The 24,319-nt window shown below is 40.0% G+C and overlaps 1 protein-coding gene across 10 annotated transcripts in view; it reads left to right on the top strand.

The window, feature by feature from the left end:
- LOC134533970 (atypical protein kinase C) overlaps positions 1–24,319 on the top strand; it is a 391,849-nt gene that overhangs the window by 19,715 nt on the left and 347,815 nt on the right. For 3 of the 10 annotated variants that reach the window (XM_063371824.1, XM_063371829.1, XM_063371828.1), the window contains exon 1: positions 2,174–2,552. The exons of 3 other annotated variants lie outside the window; for them this stretch is intronic. In XM_063371824.1, the coding sequence (XP_063227894.1) occupies positions 2,492–2,552 (61 nt within the window). In that variant the 5' untranslated portion in view covers positions 2,174–2,491. Of the gene's footprint in view, positions 1–2,173; positions 2,553–13,357; positions 13,480–24,319 lie in introns of those variants that run through there. 4 more of the 10 variants (XM_063371818.1, XM_063371821.1, XM_063371822.1 and 1 more) reach the window with 3 other exon arrangements.

Here is a 24,319-nt window from a genome sequence, read left to right as displayed (position 1 = left end):
AATTTTTACCATTTTAAATTTGCGAGTGAATATTAAAGGGCCCGCCTAGTGAGAGGTGTATCTATGTTCGAGAGTGCTGGTGCTTCTAGCGCGGTATCGCCTTCAAGAGCGCTGTCTTCTCGTCGTGCATGGGACAAATATGAAATTTGAGTGGTAACCATGACATTAGATGGTGGAGAAATGAAGATAAAGGTGTAATACAGGGCCCTTGGGCGCTTTCAAGAATATTTACCGGTGCCTTTAATGACTAAAAAGGTATTCTGAAAACACGCTTTTTAACCCTTTTCACTCTCCTAAAAATTACAGTTTAAAAAGAAATACTGATAAAGAACTACCCATCCGCCCTCAGTGCATTTTTTTATTGCTTTTCGTTAACAAAGTCACTTGACATCTCGAGCAGTTTTCAAATCACGTGGTTTCTTCTGAAGCTCTGCCCATCGTGTGCGTGCTCGGGGTGACGATGCGAGGAGCATTGACGGAATGATTGGCTAGGAGAAGCGGGAATACCCCGAGAAAACCGACCGGCTCACGGCAACGTCGACAACTTTTTTCTCTTGTGAAAAGGGGGGGGGGGGGGGGAATCAGATTTCGACCCCGCTGGGAATCTGAATGTTGTATGTAATCATGACCCAAATAATTTGTTTTATGAATTTGTTTCTCAAAAACTTTGTGTGCTAAAGTTGCTTATGATTTTGTTGAAGAGGAAACTTATCTTCTAAATGTTTGAAGTAATCAAATTTGAATTAAATAAAAACTTTTGCTTGCTAAATGTACACACAAGTTCATTTTTGAAATATACATGTTGACTCTTTGAAAAATTGCTTCTGTAAAATACTTAACGTATTTTCTGACTATCCATTATTCACAACCTTTGTCTTATGAAATGTGTACTTTTTAACGTATGGCGGATAAATAGTGGGACAAAGTCGTTGAATGGATGACAGTTTTGGTATTTAGCCTTCGTGGAATTTGGCAAGATAACCAAAACATTCTTGAGGAATAAGAAGTAGTACGTCTAGCTTGGAGGTAGAGTAGCAACAATATTTTTTTAGTGATTTTTATAAATCATGCATTTTCGGTGCATGTTTATCTTTCGCGTCGTTTTGAATTAGGTGCTACAGCAGCGGAAGTCTGTGGAATCTGTTATGTGCATTGCCCTCCTGAGCACTAGGGCTTGAGAATATTAAGTTGGTACTTAGGTCGTGTGACGTGCTCTTTGTATCCTTCTAGTTGGCGTGCTTGTATTATAAAAGCCCTTCTTCGTATTTGGTATGATAACGGCCTCATTTTCTCGTACCATTTTTTTTTCACCTTGTACTGCATCAATCATCTGTTGGTTTATGTCACACAGATGATATCACGCAGTTTTTTTGTGTGTTGCTTACGGAAAAATAAATGCACATTTAGTGTACACATCCAGCTGATAGATTCTGTGCGTGTGACACGTGAGCCCATGCCGCCCTTAGCGCCTGCGCACACAGCCGCGATCAGGGGTGAAATGCTCAGATGGGCTTTTTTGGTAAACTGTCACGGCACGCTCTCCCACAGCCAACCCTGGGAGCGGGGTTGACGTAATTTTTTTTTGTAATAGCAGACGTCCTTGGTTAATTAAGGGGAAAAGGGGGGGGGGCAACCTTCCGAAGTGGGTATACAAGGATCAAGGAGATGTAGTTAGAATATTTGTAATGTAACATCACAAACAATTTAAATATATATATATATATTATTGTTATTGTATGATACTATGGAAACACCCCCTTTTCCAAACGTAAAAGTTTGAATTCCGGAAGAAAAAAAAATATGCTTCATTCCTCTTTCAGTTTTAAGTTAGAGATACCAACTTGACGACAAAAGTTAACTAATGTTCTGTTACCATAAATCCCCCCCCCCCTTCTCCCTACTTTTTTATTATAATTTTGAGAAAGTTAATTAATATTAGTGGTTAGAGTTGGTTTAGGATTTCGCGAGTTTGTAAATTTTATGTGTTTTTTTTTGTTTACTTCGCTGTTGCTACTTGCTATGGACACAGTTGACAAAGTGTCGGTGGTTTACGCCAAGCCGGCCGGGTTGTCTGCCCGCTCTCCCGCCCGGAGCGCTGAACGCAGCCGCGCTCGGTCGACGTGGTAGTCGCCGGTATCTCTCGTCCCGGCCCCTCACAAGGAGTCCTTGTTCGCGCCGCGCGCTGCAGTCGCGCGGGCGATAACCGGTTGGCGAGGCGGCGATGCGCGCATGCGCGCTCCGCGACTCCGGGGTTTGTTTATCGTCGCGCAAGGTGGGCGGGAGGCTGAAAGGGAAACCTTACCGCCGCAGGAGGAAGTTGGCGGGTGTGTTGGTGTGGGGCTACGGCTAGGAAGGGGGGGGGGGGTTCTTCGGAGGGGGGAAGACGGAAACGGCACGCGCAGGCGGCACAACAACGTTTCGCCACGTCGCCGGCAGCTGGCGCGCGCAGCTGGCGGGACGACGTCACGTGGTCAGCTGGCCAGGAGTGTCCATGGGTACCAACCCCTCCCCCGGCAAGACGTTTGCGTGGAGCAGGGAGACCGGGAGCCGAGGTAAAACAGCACCTTAACTCTCGCTGTTCAGCGTCCGTTCATGTTTATCGCGAAGGAAACAACAGTTGTTTTGTGTACATGGTGTAAGAAACCTGGGATTGTTTGGCAAGTTTACGTATTGTTGTAGTTGCCTGCAAATTCACTTTTTTTTTTTTTTTAAATAATAAAATGCTTATTAAATGCAAAATCATCTCGGGGCTTTTGGCAAAACGCTAACTGACGCACTGCTTTTATCGCTGACCATGAATACTTGCTGTAATCGGCTGTTAAGCCTGTTATGCACCTTTAGGTTCATTGTTATAAGTAAACCTTTGTGAAGCATTGTTTCACTTGTATGATTTTATGATTTTTGAAAGTCAGACGCATACCTGTCAGGGCTTTTTTTTCCCCTCCCTTCTCGTTTTGGGAACTCAAATGGGTTACTGAAAACGTTTTTGAGATTAAATGTCAATACTTCTAGCTTTTCATTTAATTTTTTTTTTTGAGAATGTCGACACAGAAATCAAGCAAAGTTATGTTACAAAGACATGGAACTTTCTTGCGAACGACTGAACTGGACGACGGATTTCATCATCTTCGCTAATCTTCTGCTTCACTGGTTTTAAAATAATATGTAAACATTATGTGTGACCTATGTCACACCATAGTCACCAACATAATAAGAGATGCCATGTCAGAAATGAAGAGAGATAAAGGTGTGCTTTTGCCACAGTTATTTTAAGCAGTAGCAGACGCATTTGTAGGGGGGGGGGGGACATCTCTCCCCTAAGTTGGGATTTTATTTTGCAGAATATTATTGAAGGCGGTTTCTTATTTTGGGTGACGCAAGGTGTTACAACATCTGCAACTACAACGGGTCCCTACAGCTACTTCTGTAGTTTCATAGGTCAGTGTGTTAGTGTCAATAATAATGTAAGTTTTGTGATGTAAGATTTGTTTTATCGAATTCCACCTACCCTTCCATGAAAAAAAAATACAGTATCCGTACTGATGTTAAGTGTATTTTGGAAACTGGAGTTGGCCAGTCTCTGGTCTACCAGCAGATTGTAGCTGTTGTGTCTGTCTGGACTTGTTGACGGTAAAACACAACTATAGACAGGCCGTCTCACGCTTTGATTGAAGTACATGGCTTATGGCGCGCGCTGTTGCCAGATCTCTCTTTAACACGTTACGAAGAAGTTGCAGGTTGAGTGTAGTGCTCTTTTGGAATTCTGAGTGCACGAGAAGCATTTTAAGAATCCGTTTCAGTGAGGCCTATACCTACTATCACGCTCATAAATCTGTAATATAGGTATAGCTTTTTTTTTTTTTTTTTTTTTACGAATTTTTACGAGAATTGTAACGTTCACTTGATAAACAAACAAACAAACGATATCCAATAGTTTCGATTTCAAACGGGGACACACCAAAACGCCGAACGTACAATAACTCCGAAAACCATAACGCCGAATGCCAAATTGACTACAACGCCGACAGCTAGAAAACTGCTGCGTACCACAACGCCGAATTACCACAACGCGGAAAAATGTCATTGCAGGACTGCCACAAAGGTTAGGTTAGGTTAGGTTAGCACACAATTTCATTCAGTTGTTTTTCATTTTGCTCCTGTGCAACCCCCCCCCCCCCCCCAATCCCCGTAGCAAAATTTTTCGGCGTTGTGGTACACAGCAGTTTTCTAGCTGTTGGCGTTGCGGTCAATTTGGCATTCGGCGTTATTGTACGTTCGGCGTTGTGGTAACGACCCATTTCAAACACGTGTGACATGTGACAAGAGCGCGCGCATGAACGAGGACAGAGCGTGTGCGGGAGCGCGATCTGAGAGTGGGACGCTCTGTGGACGAGCCCGCGCGCGCGTGGGACGGATCTCAGCGGCGAATAACTTCCTCCCTGCCCGTGGGCGCCCGTCTGTGACGGCAGTAATGCGTGGGCGGGACCGCGCGGAGACCGACCGACCGTGAAGATAGGCGCCGGTGCTCGGGGCATGTCACGCGAACACCAGTTTCGTCCGGGCGAATAAGCACCGCGTTCCTGTGAGGTGACTGCGCCCGCTCCGAGGGTTGCTGATGAAGGAATTTACAACGAACGATATCAGGATCCAGGATACAACAGATTTTTTCTTTTAGTCCAGGTTCTATGCCAGAGTAATAAATATATACGTTTTAACAAGTTAATGTGTTATTTGTAATCCCATATCTTGATATTCATGAAAAAAATATTAATTTAAGTTTGTGTTCGTAGATGATGATAAACTAAAAAATCTGCTTAGCCTAAATGTATCACAGTCACAGTGATACTCTTCGGCTCTTAAAGTCGCGATGATTATTTACATAAATGCCCATCTAATACAATACACTGAAATGGGCTTACTTTAAAATGGAAGCTTTAATTACCGCAAATATGTACCTACTAATTTTCATTAACTGGCGTTGTTAAAGAATTAAACTGTTACATTCAGACACGGGGGCGCATAACAATCAACATTAATAATTCTATTTAAACTTAAACGTTTACCGGGTTATCCCGATACATTCACATTTAGGCGCTACATGTTATTTTGTCATTATGCATCCTATTTATAGTTGGTAATGCATCAAACAGACACGTTCAAATCCCTACGCTGTTTGACGGACGCCATTTCAATAAAGAACAACACCAACCTGACGGTGTGTAACATTTGTTGATTTGCACGTTAAAAAAAAAAAAAAACATTGTTATCTCAACGCTAAAACGCTGTACGAGTCAAGTTAATGAGGTTTAGAAAGTAACAAAAGTTTGCCTAGAAGTCGCGTTATAAAAAAAAATAATTTATGCATCAGCTTTGAAAGTGAATAATTCTGACGGTGTATACGGAATCGTTCATGCAAAATAAGAGCAGCGTTGGTCGTATCTAGTGTTGGCCCACTGCATTGACTGCCCGATGTTTGGGCAACGCGAACGTCGCTTGGCCTGCTGTCACCACGCCTGGTTAGAGATGTTGGCAGTCAAGTGTCAATTTGTACGTCAAACATGTTTTCCTGTCTCGTGCTGCTGCCGATCTCTCCCGAGGCGGATTACGATACTAGGGTGACGTTTCATAGGGTCGCTTGCGAGGTTAGGAAAGTAAAATTCAAGCAAAGACTTTGCAGTTTAATCGAATGGAGTAATTGCTCTCCTTTGCCCGGAAGTCCCAACTGTTCCAGCCGGCTTTGGTGTTAGTTGTTTCGAGCGTCGTATTACATTAGGCGAGTTTGCTAGTCACTCGTCGTCACTTGCTCAGCGAGTGTCTGTTACTCAGGGCGAGTGAAACTCGTTCACTCGTTTGTGAGAGGTTTGCTTTTAGCAAGAGCGCACATGTGTAGGATTCGTAAGGAAGAAGGGGGAAAAAAAAAGGGGGGGGGGATATTGTGTCTCAGTGGTTTTGCGTGTGGAGGTTACCGACACAAGTAAACTCATTTGGCAGTCTAGGCCTTATATGCATGGAATAAGAAAAAAAAAAGTAATAGTGAAATTTGTTTTTATTTAAAACATAGTGTGGACGCTATTATTTAGTTTATTTCCATTTCACATTTACCTATTGCCTTCACAGGTGAGGGGCTTTCCAATTCCTGTGGCCCCTCCCCGAATCTACGCCCATGGCAGTGATATTAAATAAAACTTTGCCATTACTGGTCATATATATATATATATATATATATTTAAATTGTTTATTACAGCTATTTATTGATACTTCATCTACCGCTCGGACACACCAGTGGCGAGCAAGAAGCGAACCGTTGAGTTCACGTATCACTGTGTTTACACCTAGTTAGTTTTTTTTTCTTTTTCCGCAAAGTAACGACGTTGGCCGCGTATGCACACACTTAATCAGGGTGTTTGCCGGGTTAGGGGGGGGGGGAGGGGAGGCGTGGCTCCTGGAATTGTTGGCTCATTAACGTTGCACTCGGGACGCGGAGTGTCCTGGGGGGGGGGGGGGGAGGCAACTGAGGGAAGGGACGCGTGGGCGAAGTGGGACGCGCGAAACACGGCCGAGTCGCGAATAGCGTTGCCCGACCGGCTCTCTATCTGTGTGTGTGTGTGTGTGTGGGGGGGGGGGGGGTGTCCAGCTCGCCGGCTTCGAACGCGTCCGTAGCTCATCACAGTTCTCGTGTTGTTGGCGGGCTGTAGCGCTTTACACAGCTTTATGTTACCTTATTGTGCCATCGTACGATAATAAACACACGGTGTAAACCTCTGCACACATTGTACCTTTAAAAAAAGATTCTTTGGGAAATCAGTTGCCAGGAAATAGTTTGTAAACACTACATGTAAATAAAATATAGGCGCATAAATTTTAATTTTAATTGACATTTTATACAAGCATAAATATTTTAAACCATGCGAAAAAAAATATTGAACAATTTATTTTGTTTTGTTTTGTTACGCTGGTGGTTAATGTCCGCAGTTAGTGCTGGAGAACATTTGAAGGAACAGTTAAAAAAAAAAAAAAAAAAAACTGAGACCACAACAAAACATTAATGTCCGGGCAAGAATCCAAACCCAATATTACGGCGAATTTAATTTATTTTTATTTTTGTGGTGATACAGTTGCTCTCATGTAAATTTTAAAATGTACAAATATCTTTAATTTTACAAGTGAGCTTTAGAACTCGTTCTTGCCAGAATTATGCTGGCTCATACAGATTAAGTTACAGGATGAAAAATTGGTGGTGAATCATTGCACTGTTACGAGTTTTTACCTTAAATTTTGGTATACAACTGGTTAAAAATAACCCAGGAGTCTTCGTAAGCTAACAGATATGTTAGAAAATTTACGTGTTAATGATTTCGTTTACTTTGAACATGGATTCGCAATAACCGTCTTGGAGTATAAACTAAATCTAATAAACGGCAAAGAAAAACCCTAGTTTTTCATTTCAAGTGCGTTTTTTAACACGTTGAAGCTGACCACATAATAGCAAGTCGAAATCCATGGTTATTTATGCGAAAATCCAGTTAATCTTAAAATACAAAAAAAAAAAAAACTTTATTTTAGTTGCATTATTTGTTAAAAAGTGAAAAAAAATTTTTTGTAAGTTCTACAGCACATTTATTAGGGAAATACAAAGGAAATGCTTTACTTTTAGAAAGGTGTTTGTATGGTTTCTGTAACTCAATTGTTATCACTCAGGAACCCTATAACAAGTTATTCGAGATTAACTGGTTAACTCACCATAGTTCCTAAGATTTGCAGGCAATGTTTTGTAATGTTACAAGAAATACTGAAATAGTTTGCAATGTCAAGTCACAGGAGGGTCGAGTTAATTTTACATGGGAATATATACCATACAACTTATACACACTAGGAGGGTAGTAATTATATGATCCGGGAATATTAAATTTATAATTACAACTACTAATGTAAATGTGTTAAATTGTAGTTACGCGTTGGGTTTGGCTGGCGACAAGTACAATAAACATAGTATACACTTGTTGATCGTATTTAAAATTTACTGCAATCTATCGGCAATGGCGTAACTTTCTGATTCAATTGACCATGGTATGAGCGCGTACAGAAGAAGTTCTGTACTGATAAAAAGATTGGTTTTGTAATACTACTGTTACATTTCTATAAACTATGTAGAAGACACAGGGTTTCAAAACATTTGTTCTTATACAACAAATAATACAGTTATAATTTTATTTTAATTGTTACTGTGTGTTATTACTAAGTGTGGGAAACGCGTGTTGAGAAAGTACAAGTATAGAGGCTATGAGGATATGAAACATGTATTTCGACTGAACTTAACTTTTCTTGATTGTCAGCTCGACGGGTGCTGAATCGTGCAAGGCGCACAGCTGTGTAAAGGAGCGAGCGTCCGCGATAACATTAAAACCTCGTGTAAACAGTGGAGATAAAAGGAGTTATTAATGTGCTATGTGCTGCCCTCGGATGAGGATAACATTCCCGGAATCGTAATCTCCCCGTGGCGGTGTCCCTGATAACATTGTTACCGCGCCTCGGTGCGGTCTGCACTTTGCTGAACTCCGCTAATAGAGCTCCTTGCACTTCTAATGTAGCACGTTTTACTCTCCAGGCTCGTTCTCATCCAATCATGCTCAATGCGCCTGGAGCAAAACTTAAGTTTATCGCCATTCTTTACTGAAAACCTGAATACGTAACAGACTTCATGCAATTAAAAATCAATTCATAAAATAGGGAATGGAATTTATAGCTACCAATATACTTGGCTCCCGCGAAAGTTTTTTTTTTTCTCGGGAGATTCAGGTGGTAACATCTGTGATCATCACAACGCTACAAGAAGAACCAGCCAATTCCCAGAACATCTTCAAACTACTTTTCTCCAGTAGCGATACCCGACTTCATGATTTATAATCTTAAATTCATAATTTAAACTATAGAAAACAATGCAACATGGATGTGATGAGTATTGTATCTGTCGATTATTAATACATAGTCAATGTTTTGTTAGTTTCGTAGCTATGTATATTTTAATACATAATTTTAGCATAACGAAAATGCAAACTAAATAAAATAAGCATGTAAATAAAACCAACATGCTGTCCCCCATATATAGCGTACTTATTCCACAAAAAAAAAAAAATCGAAAACTTTTGAAAGGCTTGACGAATCAAAATTTAAAAAAGTTTAAAAAAATGTTGTTCATGTTGTCTGCCCAATTAGAGGCTTTCATAAAATATGTCGATATCATAAATACTGTACGTAAATTAAAATAACTGACAGGTCAGCCATTAGTTGGAAATTAACTGAAGAACTTGACTTAAATAATATAGTTACTTGAACTATAATGTAGGTCTGGATAGATGTAGCATCATACAAACATCCTTACTAATTCATGGAGGTATGAAGTTAAGGAGTGGGTGTGTAATGTTAATTATTAAAGTTAAAATGAGAACATCTGAACCCTACCCCATTTCCCACTGGGTAGTAAAACATTTTTGGGTTACATTGAAGTTTAACGCTAACTCTTTGATGATGTTTTAACATCTTTGTTTAGCAATACTCACTTCATGATAGAATATTTACTGGTCTTTTATAGTGAGTCATTTCAAGCTATTTAATTTATTGTATTTATTTATGTGCCAGAGAGAATTATTTTGATACTGTTGATGTCAATGTGGCAACATTATAGATAAACTTTTCTTAACAAAGCAAATGCACTTTAGCCTGCATGTGAATGAGATCTAACATTAACACTATAAATTGCACATTTAACACACCATTTATCATATATTAAAGGTAACAGTGCACTTTAGCCTGTATGTAAATGAGATAAACACTATAAATTGCACATTAAACATAATAGGTATCATACATTTAAGTTATTATAGAGTATTACCTTAACATAGGCAGTTTAGCAAGAATCACACATTGTATACATCACAAATTAACAAACTTCTAGCTGTGGCCTGTACACAGCTTTATACAACTACGGCTCGTTTCACTAAACAATTGCTAAACGAAATGAACACACGCCCACTCCATAGACTGATACATTCGTGTATTAAAGCGTTTAGGAATACCATGTAAACAACATTTCTTTTTACTATTTCGACCATAGAGTAATGATGAAATAGACAGGACGCACTAGGTGCGCAGTGGTCTTGTGTTCCAGTAAACTAAGTCAATGGCAGTTTGTTCGTACGTGTTCCGATGCAGTAGAAGTGTTTGATATTTCGTAACTAGTGCATTAAAATACAACTTTACAGTTAATACCATAATTGCGAATAAATAAAATCGAAGTGCGTGTCTGTGATTTTGAATTATTCAACATACAATTTTTTTTCTGCTAGCTAATTTAAATACCTAATTCAAATCTAATGTTTTGTAATATCTTAGATTATGTCGGGTCTATATCCTTACTGTCTATGGTTTCGACAGTTGGTGAAGACTTTGATGGTGCAGAGGCACTGAACTTATGTCATCAACCTTTAATTGTATTTATAATCAACAAAACGAGTAAAAATAGCTTATAGAGCATATATATCTTCAGTCCGGCATTCTGTAATTGAGCACCAATCGTACCACTTGTGTTCAGATTGTTTTTTTAATTGGGGGGGGGGGGGTAATTCTGCTGTTGAACTTGGCAACCAGGTCGCGTTGCTGCGCTGCGTGTATTTTTAGTTTGCTCAGTGTTTTGTTACTGTCCGATTTAATTTCAGTACAGTGTTTCCTTTTTTTTTTTTTTATAGCATGTTACATATTATATTTCACGAGTAAATTTAACTGTCATATGTATTTTTTTCTTTATATAGAGCAGCTTTTTAAGTACCACGGTACTGTATATTTATTTTTCTTATGCGTTCCATTAAAAAATATATTGGCATTCGATAATTCGGTAAATTGATAATCCGGCATGGCATTGGTCCCAAACGTGCTTAATATAGCGTCTTTCCCCCACGTGGTACAGTTGTTTACAACAGCAGAAAATATAGCACAATTTATTATTAGACGGCATATTCAAATTCACTGAATCATCCTTCTGTAAACATGATACTGAAAATAATTCTACCTCAGGTAATGAAGTATTACAATTATATCTTTGCCCTTTTTACAGAATGATTAGAAAAAAGTGGGAGGCCGGCTCGCTCAATGCGGTTAAACCGGAGCGGTTGCCAGTTTCTACTCCGTGATTTCTACTATATCAGTTGTTTACGTTGCATGTTCTTCGATTTTGATCACTTTACTTAGTGCATTCTCGAGAGACCCGCATTACGCATCGTAAGAAAAGCTGTGGAAAGAACATCCAGAAAAGAAACAAGAACGCCGCGAAAATTTTAGCCGCAGCAGCAGAAACACACAGTGTAACACCAGACTCGGCAAGTAATAATAATAATCATGCATTTTCGATTTTTTTTTTTCCTGCTCGAAGCAGAATGGCGAGTGCAGCAGCGGTGACAATGCAACGACTCGGAACGGAAGAACGGTTAAGTCGACGGTCGTTCGTTCACGCTCCACATATCCTAAGAATTCCAGCCTGTTACCCCCCCCCCCCTCCCCTTCTCTCTCGGTCACCCATCCAGTAGCTGCCGGCCATATTTGAGGGTCGAGCCGTTTTCCCTGTGGCGGGAGTCTTGTTTTCCGCCCGCGTTCGGTGCCAGAGGCGGAGTGCCGGAAGAAAAGCACCGCGGAGTGGTTAGGAGAGTGGGGGGTTAGAGAGAGAGAGAGAGAGAACCGGGGATTGGAGGAGGTAGGAAAGAGGTAACAGTACCGCGGCGCTGCATATTGCCCCAGAGTTCAAGGTCGTCGGGCGCTTCCCCTCGTCTATCCTCGCCCGGCCTGTCGGCCGCGGCGGTCAGTAGCTCATGGCGCATTCCACACGGTCGGTTTCCCACATCCCGTTCTCATATTCGTTCTCACTTAAAGTTAACGGTCATAGACCAGTGATGGTCAGCTTCACTTTTTTTTCTTCCAAGGGCCAGATTCCGCATGAATACAAGGGGATATAATACAGTTTTAAATAACACATTAAAAATAAAATTTGACACAAAGTTTGTTTTGATACGTAGTTGTTAACTTTCTCTACGTCGTCACCATCCAGATTTTTTTACATTTTCCCCCAAGAATTTATTGACCCTGCTAGTTTGGTTATTGTGGATGTTTTCAGATTGCTCCTTAAACCACTCTTATACATCACGAATGACGTCGTGTGTATTGTCGAATCGGAGTCTTGCAGATTAATTTTTAATTTATGGGAACAAAGAAAAGTTATAACTTGGTGCAAGATTGTAAGAATAAGGTTTATGCTGCAAGATCTCAAAGTCACATACATGCCCTTGTTTTGTCAGCTGCAACTTGTGATGCGTTAGCAGGTGCATTGTCAGCTAGGAGACGAATGCCACTGGAGGGTCATGTAGCCATTATGTAAATTACTTTTCTAGCTCACAATAGTGCCATATGATAGACCATTCTGAAGAACAATTCATGAATTGTTTGCAAACATGAAATACACTATAACAATTTTACAATGCGGGTTAGACCTGAATGGTCTATTAACAAAAATACAGCTTGTATTTACTATGTTTCATTACAAAGGTCTAAGTGTTTCATTTATCACATGTGAGCACAATGTGTGCAGAACGTAGAACCCCTGCGTATTTTTTTTCTTGTAGGGGGAGTAGATGGAGTGAATAGAGTGTTTGAGGGACTGAACCTCTCTCCCCACCTTAACTGCGCCCCCCCCCCCCCCTTTTCTAACTGCCCATGAAGTGAGACTGAATTCTGACTTAACCACAAATGAAAACTTATTGGACGTTAATGTGATCCGGGGGATTTTCCATGGGATCATTGCGCCATTATTGCATCACCCCCCCCTCCCTCCTCTGGGACATTCAAGTAACGAATCCCCTCTAAAGGAAAACTTTGCGGGTTATTATGATCGGGAAATATTTTTTTCTTTTCATACAGCCACGCATTCAAGATACGGCGAGACGTTTTAGGGCAGGTGATTCAGCGAATGTTCTGACTTTGATAGCTACATGCTGCGATTTAATCAAACAAAACAAACCTTGGATAAATGTAGAACCAGACTTAAATGGTCATGCATCAGAAATTATTCTGTTTTTTATCGTAATTATTCAGCTATCGGAAGTCCGAATGTTCGTCGGGGGAAAAAAAAAAAAATCTCGCCTTTGGTTGAGCAGAGTGTAGCTTGTTGGACGGACGAGCCCGCCCTGGGGTGGGCGGACTCCGCCGCGCGGCCGGTTTGACCACGTGACCTGCGGCCAGGGGTACCGTTCTGCACGCTCCTCCGCTCCCCTCCCCTCTCCGCTCCACCGCCTCCTCCTCGTGGTCGGCTTCAGTCGCCGCCTCCTGCTGGCGGCCGTCGCGCGTGTCTCGAGGTGTGTGTCCCGACGGAGCAGTGAGGCGAGCTGTCAGTCGCGGGTCTTATCGGCTGGACGTGGCTGCTGGGAGCCGGCGTCGTCAGAGGTGAAGTCCTGTTACCAACCTTTTTTAAGCCCTCATTCATAAACAACGCACAATGTTCGGCGACAACATTTCATGTTACCGGTTTATGAACCACTCAAGTGTTAATGATGTTCGTAGGCTTCCACGGCCATTGTCTGAAGTAGCTTGGCTTCTGGGTTGTAGCCGCGTCCTTGGCGAATAATTCACCGACGTTTCGGTTGACATTGCAGTTGTCATCCCAGGCAGTGTAACTGCTCCCTGAGATGGCAACTGCAATGTCGACCGAAACGTCGGTGAAATATTCGCCAAGGACGCGGCTACAACCCAGAAGCCAAGCTACTATGCAAGTATTGTTTAACTTAACCCAATTTCGTGCGTTTTTCCTCGCGTTGCCGACGACCGTATTTGTAGAGAAGTGATCCAAAAACTTTTAAACTTTTTACTTACTACCTATATACATTATGTTTGACACAGTTAAAGGAAATATTTAATAATTGACAATTTCATTTGTTTTCCTGATAAAAACGAATTATTTAAAGCACTCGGGGTTATAAATATATTTTCTGTTTTACAAATTTTAAGGCACTGGGTTTACTAACGCCTTGCGACTCGCTTACATTATAAACGACTCTGATTTTCTTGCGTTGTTTGCGTTCGTTGTGTAGTTAATAAACCAGTCGTGACTTGAGGCAAAGAAAGGTATCTATTCCATATGATTAACCTGCAAATCTTTCGCTTGGATGTTACTTGCCTGATCCTGACAGCGTTCCTAATTGGATTAATTAGGAGATGAGTAAGGTCATGCGTTGTTGCTGACCGTTTGTCCGTCGGCTGTCTAATATTTATTTTGTTTTTCGGAAAAATATTTTTGCTGTGGCGTTTGTCTATATTTTCTTAATCTCATTTATTCACCCCCATTGCAACAAATTTTCGAACTTTTGACTTACTCAATATTGCAAACTGGCGAACACGCCCCATTTTTATTTCGTAAAAAGCATCCCTTCGGCACACTAACATAAGTAATCCAGATATCACGGACCAGATTCACATTTCGTTAAGTTTTTTTAAAATCTTTGCCTGAATTAGGGCCTGATCAACAAACGTTAACTTGAACCCGTATTTTATCGTGTCTGTTATTTAATTTTTAAATGCAGCCAGTATATTTTTTCTCGACGATTGTCAACCGAGCGAAGCGAGGTCTTACAAACAACTAGAGTTTTTGGCGTTTGTGTGTACAATGCGACACAGAAAAAACGGGAACTTTTGGCGAACAAAAATATGTATAATACATGCAACAACAAAAAAATTGACAGTAATTCCGGTAAATATTTACTTGGGCGGTATTTCCGAAAAAAAATGTTAAAAATCCGAAAATACCTTTATTTTATGCTCTTCAGCTTCCTCTTTTCATTAAAAGTGGCGGAGGTAAGAAATTCCAAATACTTTAGGAGATATCGAATTTTTAAATTTCATCATATATGTAGTTGAGCGGTATTTGCGAAAATAAATGTTAAAAATCCGAAAATACCTTTATCATATGCTCTTCAACTTCCTCTTTTCATTAAAAGCGGCGGAGATAAAAAATTCCAAATACTTTAGGAGATATCGAATTTTTTAATTTTGCAATACAAGACCTGTGGAACCATTCGAGCGGCGCCATTTTTGTTATTTTGCCGTGTGTTCGTGAATACGTGAATCGTAAATGCGTAATTAATAAAATGGTTGATTAGGTAAGGTCAGTTACATTATTAATACTTTCAAACTAAGCCGACATTAAAAATTATTTTGTGAATTAATTTTAATGGCTGTTTAGTTTTAAAATATTTATAATGTAACTGACCTGACCAAACAAACCCGGACAGAGGGTGAACAGTAAACTAAAATGGTCGATTAGGTCAGGTCAGTTACATTATAAATACTTTCAAACTAAGGTTATATTAAAAATAATGTGAATTAATTTTAATTATTCTTTAGTTTTAAATTATTTATAATGTAACTGACCTTACCTAACAAACCCGTAACAAAGGATGTACAGTAACAACTCACGTAAATTTTTTTGTTACTTATTACTTGCGCAACAATATCAAAATAACAAATAAGACTTTAAAATTAGAAACGTTAAAAACTCACCTAAGTTGGAGGCGGTAATTAAACACCGTTTTAAACAATAATTGAACTAAATAATCACGTATTAGTTCATTTGAATTCTGGCCTATCACGAACAATCACGTGACATCATTATCCAATAAAAAAATAGATACTCGTACGTAAACAAGAAACAATGGTGCACGCACGCCACAGGAATGCGCTGGTTTTGTGCTGAAATTTAAAAATTCGATATCTCCTAAAGTATTTGGAATTTCTAATCTCCGCCGCTTTTAATGGAAAGAGGAATTTGAAGAGCATATAATAAAGGTATTTTCGGATTTTTAACATTTTTTTTCGCAAATACCGCTCAACTACATATGAAGAAATTTAAAAATTCGATATCTCCTAAAGTATTTGGAATTTCTAATCTCCGCCGATTTTAATGAAAAGAGGAAGTTGAAGAGCATAAAATAAAGGTATTTTCGGATTTTTAAAATTTGTTTTCGGAAATACCGCCCAAGTAAATATTTACCGTAATTCCATGTTTTTGAAAGGTATTTACACTTTAAACAAAAAAAAAGGGTAGTATTTTCACTGGATTCATCTTTATGTACATACATTTGAAATGGAATTGGTTAGGTACTTCAGTTACTCTGTATTTTTACAAAACACAATTTTTTTTATTATTTACGACATCCATCTCGTATTTTATCAATTACTGCAGCATGTTCGTTAAGGTAAATAGATTGAAATGTGTTAGAATGCACCTGAGCAAAAAAAAAATTGATCACAATAATATTTTTTTTTTTACTAACAGGTCCGCGTGAGAATATCGTAACTGCGAGCGGTAATTAAACGTGGAGGGGCTTCTCTCTCTCTGCGTGTGGGTGTTTTTTTTTTAAGTCCAATCAGCGAGATGTGTAATGCTATCCCCTGCCTGTCCCTTCCCTCATTTCTTGTTGGTCGTTAGCGGGACCAGGTGAGCGGTGATACGCTGGAAGTGCCCCCGACTGAAATCTGTTTTCACTCTTGTTCTTTTATCGCTGTTATTCACGGCCCGGGATCGCGCGTGAAGCCTCTCGGGAGACAAGGGGTTGATTGTATTTCGCGCGAGCAGTTTTCGGCAGTCCGCCTCAGGGCTAAGATCAGGACCCCCTCCCTCCAGGGGCAGGTAATGGGGTGTCGTGGCGTGCCTTTGGAAAATCTATGAGCCAGAACTTCGCGCGTGTTTTTTCCTTATTTATTCTGCAACGTACTGACACCGCGCTGATGCCAGCAAGTCACAATTCTGCTTCGAACCTAACAGACAACAGAGTGAGCGAGCGGAAAGAGTAACCATATATGTACCGTAATACGCAGGGAAACGTTAAGTGGGAATAATTTGTATAAGAAATGCAAGACAGACACGTTCGGGGCAACAAGCATAACGCTATGTTTATTTGGTGCAGCATTTTTCTCTCTCAATATATCAACAAAATAGAAAAACTCCTTTGCCTCAAAAATGTAAAAGGTACTCAACAAAATTACAAATAAAATAAAAATAATTGCGTTACTGAGGTGACGTCACGATGTCTTCTGTCTTGGGCGGCACCCGGTGAACTTAATTTATTTAAACTACTGAACATTATTTTAGTAGTCTACTCGTTGGAACATATGGGCTTTAAAAAGTTAAGCAAAAGGAGCAACAAACGATAGATGAAATAATACATTGCTCATTGCTACTAAGAAATAAATGTATTCTTCTCTTTCATGGATCGACGGCTATTGCATCTTTAAATTAATTTTTACTTATACAGTAATTTACACATATGTTTCACTACAAGCATTTCGTGTTTTGCAGAATTTTGTTTACATACATATGCTCTATTTTACTAACTATTCGTAAAATTTCAGACCAAAAATAAAGTTTTCGATTGACTAATTGCGTAGTGGTGACTCAAATATATAAATTATTTTGTCATTTCCCAAGTTGGGGAATTTGAAATATAAATTAACACAATTCTGGATTCTAAAAAAAATATACGGGTAATACTAAATATCCAAAGTAGTGGGTGAAGTGTAGCCTCAAGGATAAATAAAATTTTGCGAGTTAAGGTTTGTTGGATCAGGTTTAGAAACCAGAGTGTAATATTAAAGTGTAACCAATTAGCGATTTTCTTTAAATCACAAATAAGTAACTTAAAATACTGTTGTTGTTTGTTGTACCTTTTTAATTACGAAGAGGAAAAATCCAATGACTGAAATGACTATAGGCCTAATTGTATTAAGTATTTGATAAATGTGAAAAACATTCAGTGAAAGTTAACCATTTATCATCCATTATTATCGTCAAAATAATACTTAAGATTTAGCTGCTCTAGAACCAAGAGCGGTTTAAGACATGATTTTATAAATTGGGGGGGAATAGACAAATGTCAGCATCACAAGGGCAAATGCATATTTGATCTGTATGTGTATTTACGCACATTTGTCCCTTGTGATATTTAATGTGCGTTTATTGTTGAAGATAAAATATTTACTAACACCAAGATTTAAAGTGTAGCAAATTATTTAATAATTGATGAAGAAGGAACTTAAACATGAACACCTCTCATTAAGACTGAGATGGGAGGGGGGGGGGGGCGGAGTGTCGCCCCTAGGTTCCGCAAGACTGGGATGCTTTCTTTACGAGAAATCGTAGCGTATAGATGATGCATGCTACCCTTTCTGAAACCCAGCATGATCAGGCGTTATAGGCTATGGCCTTAGGCACAGTTATTCTTCCCTAACTCAGTCCTCTCCCCTCTTTTCATCACGTTAGGAAATAAAGAAAATTGTGCTAGTTAGCGGTGTCTCGCTTTTCTGAAGTTGACGGTCGTGTATGGGCCAAGGGCTGTGTTCCCTTGGTCTTCCCGAGATAGAGAGATATGCTGCTTGTGTTATGTGAGGTAGTGCTGAGGTGGAATTTTGTTCTGCTTGATTTTATTGGAAAGTACGGAAGAACTTTCGGCCCGCTGAACCAGGTAATTCTGATCGTATACTACGGATTTTATTTTTCTCGTCTTATATTGGCCGCCCGCATATTTAAGAAAAGCAACATGATATATTCTCCTTAACAAGAACCTTGCGTACAGCCAGTCTATGATGTTAACATCATTTGCCGACATATTTTACAGTTAGGTAATCTTGGTAAGAATGGAAACCTCTAGAGCAGTGGTTTCCAAAAGGTGTTCCGTGAGTCAGGACGAATGTCATATAAAGCAGGTACTATACTTGTCAAATAACTTTCCATTGAAGTCGGGGTTCCGCCAAACGAAAAGTCGTACATAGGGTTCTCTGGCCGAAAAAAAAAAAAATAAATAAATAAAGAACCCTGCTCTAGAGAGATGCAAAAAGTGAGCACTAAACTTATATCAACATACGTATAAAACTTGTTGTATTTTCAAATCACTTTAGTTTTTACAGCGCTCAGTCATTGTGTTTATGAATGTAGGTACATATGTTTGTGATAAAGGTAGCCGAGCTCTTCTTGTGTGCTGTCATCTATTTAAACCTTTGAAGAAATCGACCACTTAAAAATACAAATCCGATATATTTCACTGAAACAACTCCTTTAATGAAATTAAGAAATTTCTTTTTTAAGGATTTGTCCTTCACATTGCTGTTATATTGACAGTAGTACCCAGCAAACAAATTGAACGCGCGTGTATTTTATTATAAAGTGATACACCTGTGCACAGCATGTTAATGTTCGTGTACAAGTGAGGTAAGCAGCGCGTGAAGGCATGCCATCCCGACGACAAGGCGGCCGGATGTTTTTGTCACGACTGGTAGCGCTCACCGACTCACCTCGGGCTAATTGACGTCATTGACGACTGAGTGCACCGCGGCGCTGCTTGTTGTGAAACTGCGCACGTTGTCGATTAGCGCGCGCGCGCGCGTCTCTCTCTCTCTGTCTCTCTCTCTCTGTCTCTCTCTCTCTCTGTCTCTCTCTCTCTCTGTCTCTCTCTCTGTCTCTCTCTCTCTCTGTCTCTCTCTCTGTCTCTCTCTCTCTCTGTCTCTCTCTGTCTCTCTCTCTGTCTCTCTCTCTGTCTCTCTCTCTGTCTCTCTCTCTCTCTCTCTCTCTCTCGGCTGGAGAATCGCCTCGCCCGCGCTCGAAACTGGGTCTCTGCTGTTTTAGGAGCGGTGGGTTAACGAGAAGCAGAAGGTCAGCTGCCCGCCTTGTCAATTGTCATTCGAGTCCGCGCACTCCACAGGGTCCCCGCGCAGACGGAGCGAAACTCGAGGAATTGGAAAGGTCTCTTCAAAACCTGGAAGACACAGAAAAAAAATAACATCTTGGTTACCAAACAATATCATTCGTCATAGTATGTAGGATCTTAATGCCTGATGCCTGGTATGTATTTCAATCGCAAATTCATGTGTGGTTAATTCCGTATCTGATTTCCCCCCCAAAATTAATTAAACGTAATGAATCGAAACCATTGTGTATTAATTTGAAGCACAATGAAATATATAGTGTCATTTTAAAATTCAATAATGTATCATTTTTTAAAATTTTATCAAACATATGCTGTGCAGGAAAAAATATTTTTCTAGTGAATTGTGCATGTTATGTACGTTTGTTTGTTGAAATGTTTTTGATAATAATGGATATATGTTATCTTGCGAGATAGATCGATTAGACAGGAGGAAAATGTTAGGTGGGACAAGCATGGACGTAGATCTGAGGGACGAAAAACACACTTCTAGCATAAGTGTTTATACAGCTATGGCTTGTTTTGCTAATTAGAGATCTTAATATATATAAATCTCGTGTCACAATGTTTGTCCTCAATGGACTCCTAAACCACTTAACCGATTATAATAAAATTCGCACACCATGTGCAGTTCGATCCAACTTGAGAGATAGGATAGTTTTTATTTCGATTAATGGTCTTAATTTATAATTAATAATAAACTGATTATCCATGTTGATTGGTGTTTAAGCCCGGGAAACAATGGGTACTTCGTCTCCATGACAACGTTGCGTGCTCGAGAGTCGGGAAACCATCGGTGCTATTCGTTTTTTCTTTGGTACATTACAAAGCAATGTATTAAGTTTTGGTCAAAATTAATTAATTTTCATTTTATTTCATTTATTATAACTGTAAATAAGAGATTTGGTCTCATTTCCTCCCCCATTAATACAACCGTGCGAAGCCGGGTCGGGCAGCTAGTAACAATATATAAAACATCCACTTCTTAGACTAACACCTCCGTGGTCCTACCAAGTACAATGTGGGGAGAGGAGTTAGAGGCCCCTCACTGAGGACTTGTGCTTGCATAATCGTGACTTTGGAATTGGGTTTGATAAATGTAAATGTCGGAAAATGTGTTTCATGGAAAACATTCTGTATATTTCAGTGTTTTCTGTTTATTTTATGCGTATAAGCCAAGATATTGGGCAGTATAAAACATACAAGCACATGATCTAGAGATGACTTGTGTCGGTTTAAAACCCCACGCGGAAAACTCTCGGGTCGTTCCCCTTTGACAATCCTCCGCGGGGACAAGGAAAACAGGAAAAGCTTAGGTGGGGGGGGGGGATTGGCTGGCGTAAGAGTGTTGTAACCCTGAACCAAAGAAAGGCGCCGCGCGGCTCGGGAAGAAAGGAGTGTTCGCTTGCAGTACAGACCCAGTGCGATCCGGTCCGCGCAGGATCGCTGACCTCTGGCAATGTAGCTGGTCGCAGTCCCTCGTTCCCCTCCCCCCTTCAGGTCGTTCCCCCCCCCCCTCCCACTCCACCCCCGTCTACGTCTGTGGCGACCCGCTCTTCAGGGCTGTACAGTCGGGCGGCTGCTGTCAGCATTCGGGCCACGCGTTCACCCCACCAGCGCCGTATTGCGTCCAGGGCCTGGTAGGACAGAAATTACAAGTCCATTCTTAACTGAAACCTTGCACGTCACGTAATAATATACGCGCGGATCACGTTTACAGTTACGGCCTCAGTAAAGTATACAGTCTCTTTGTAAAAGTGGTATATATATATATATATATATATATATATATATATATATATATATATATATGAGTGGGGCTCTGAAAAGCTAAAACTAAAAATAATAGGGAGTGGAGTCCAAATTTATTTGTCCTCGTGAACTTTGTTTCTCTCGGTGGCCCTGATTCCCACGTCCGATAGCGCAAATCTGTAGTATTCGCAATTGGGGGGGGGGGGGGGGGAGTGGGGTGCGAGAGTTTCTCACGCGGGGTTAATCGACACGTTATCTCTGGATGCGGTGCTCGTATGTTGTATACTGACCATATTTTGGCCAGCATGCATGGAATAAGCAGAAAACTTTAAAATGTACAGAAAGTTTTGCACAAGACATAATTTTGACATCAATAAGGTTCCCTCAGTGAGAGGCCTCTTAATTATAAGGGGGGGGGGGATCGGGGCTCCCTGCCCCCCCTCCTCCCCCTGGATCAACGCCCTTGGCCAAGCCTTAAACATTGCGGGAATGGCGCCGCGCCTGATGGTAAGTATAGATATGAGTTAGAATTTGTCGTTAAAACACAGCCACTTCCACGAAACACGGTCTTTTAAAACTGTTTCCACAATGCAAACACGGCGCGGACCCATTAGTTGGACGAAAAGCGGATTCACGCAGTATCCATGCATGATTGATCATCCCCTGATGTAGAACGAACCCAAAAGAGCTGATTATTTTTGTGTTCCCCTCTTCCCCCTCTTATTCCCCCCGAGGGGGGGGGGAGGGATCATAATAAAGGGGTTTATTGTAAGGGAGTGCATGTTTCATTTGTGTTTAGTAAACATGTGTGTTAAGCTATCCTCAAATCAGGTCAATAGACGAAGGAATACAAGTTTCCGTGATTGGCCACATGTCGGGTTAGTAATTTTCTACAATGGCAAGCTACACGTAAGGTTGCCAATTTTTATTTTATTTTTAACTGGGCAATTTCTGTAACCAGCTGGTCCCAAGTAGGGTCATCAGACTTTATTGGCGCTGGATAACAGTTAGTTATTGCCACTAAGATGAGCCAATATAATACTTAAATACTATAATATTGTAGTATAATAAAGTGGTTGGGCGCCATTGGTCTTAGTAATTCGTAGTTTTAAACAAAGTAATATATTCAAGACAATTCCCCTTACTTTATAATAAAGATATTCACATCGATACATTCTATTTTATAATACTATAGTAATACATTATTCATTTATACATTAATAAAATTAAGCTTCACTGAAAAACACCTACCTAAATTAATTCTTTCCGTAGAATATTTTGAAGACAAATATTTATATTTTATTTCATTTACACCAAGGAGAAATAAATGAACCAACGTAGAGGACATTCCAGTATTTACAAATTAAAAACTTATCACCGTTACAAATTAAACCATTACACTAGTCGAAACTCAGTTTTTAACATAACATTTTAATGAAGAAAAAAACTCTAACCTAACTAATACATGTATTGTCCTAACATTTGCTGTAATAAGTCGGAATTTTCGCATCAGATTAATTGGTTTAGCTTGTACAACGCATGTTTTCCATACTTCATCAGATGTGTGTGACGTGTTGGCAAAGGAGGTACGCAAGCACGTGCTTGAACGTAACCCTCGCGGGAAAAGTTACGTGCAATGTGTGTCAAGGGCCTCGGTGGAAAGAGATGTATACAGATGAAACATTAGGTCTTCCGGGCGAAGGGCTGAAGCTAGGAGAATGTTAGTGGACAAACGCCATTATTTGAGGTTTTTATGTGACAACCAACGCAAACCAGCAATGACGTTTGTCCATGAAAATGTTTATTTTAAAAAATCGCACGTCGCTATTGCAGGGATCATTCAAAGAAAGAAAGAGGGTTAGACGGAAGGAGGGAAAGGAATTACGGCGACGATTCATACACGCCTCGCGAGGCCCTGTTGCTCGGAAGAGATAGTCCCTCAGTCATGGCAAGAAGCGCAGTAGCAGCGAAGGGCGTATACACCGAAATGCTTTCACGGCTGTCCCGAGATACACTCCCCTCTTACCCTTGCCCCCCAGAGACTAGCCGCCAAAGTTCGCTCTGAAGCCTTCGTCCAATGAGTATTCCTTTCGGAGCGCAAGTTTTGATCTTTTCCATGAAACTGCCTGTATTGTCACTGCAAACAGAACCACACTTGGAACTTAGGGTGTGCCCGCGATTTAAGTACCTAACATAGATTTTTCTACTGAGATGGCTTCGTACGGGTGTAGTTACGAACAGTGTCATAAATACAATTAGTAATCTTACATCCGTAATTTGTGAGAAAATATTGATTAGTTTTATTACTTTTTTTTTATGGCTCCCCATGTTCGTTGGAAATTATAGGGTAATCTTTTAGAGACCGAAAACATCTTCTTTACATTATTGTAATTAGTTCTTTCTGAATAGTGTTTTTAAATGACACGCTGAAAGTCCTACGATTTTATTTTACGGTCATTATCAACTGGAAACAAGTAATTTGAACTGCATTTATAATTTCAACACTAACCTGATGACCCAAAATAACATTTATATGAAGGACAGCAATCATTTTTGCTAAAGTCTCACATAACTAAAGCAATGTGATCTAAAATCATAGGCTGTTACAAGATATTATTTTTATGGATTTTTTTATATGGCGTGGAACTAATAAAAAAAAAACAGCTTTGAAAACAACATATAAATGAGATATACACGCGGTAATTTTCATTGTTTTTAGTTTAGCAAGTGCTTTGATTTTCTTACAGGCCCCACGCCAAAATGAACAGCGAATTTATATTTTA

Source organism: Bacillus rossius, chromosome 7, assembly GCF_032445375.1.
Source record: "Bacillus rossius redtenbacheri isolate Brsri chromosome 7, Brsri_v3, whole genome shotgun sequence".
In the NCBI taxonomy this organism is placed as follows: Eukaryota; Metazoa; Arthropoda; class Insecta; order Phasmatodea; family Bacillidae; genus Bacillus; species Bacillus rossius.
Note: the sequence above shows the minus strand (reverse complement) of the source record. Positions and strands in the feature narration are given on the sequence as shown.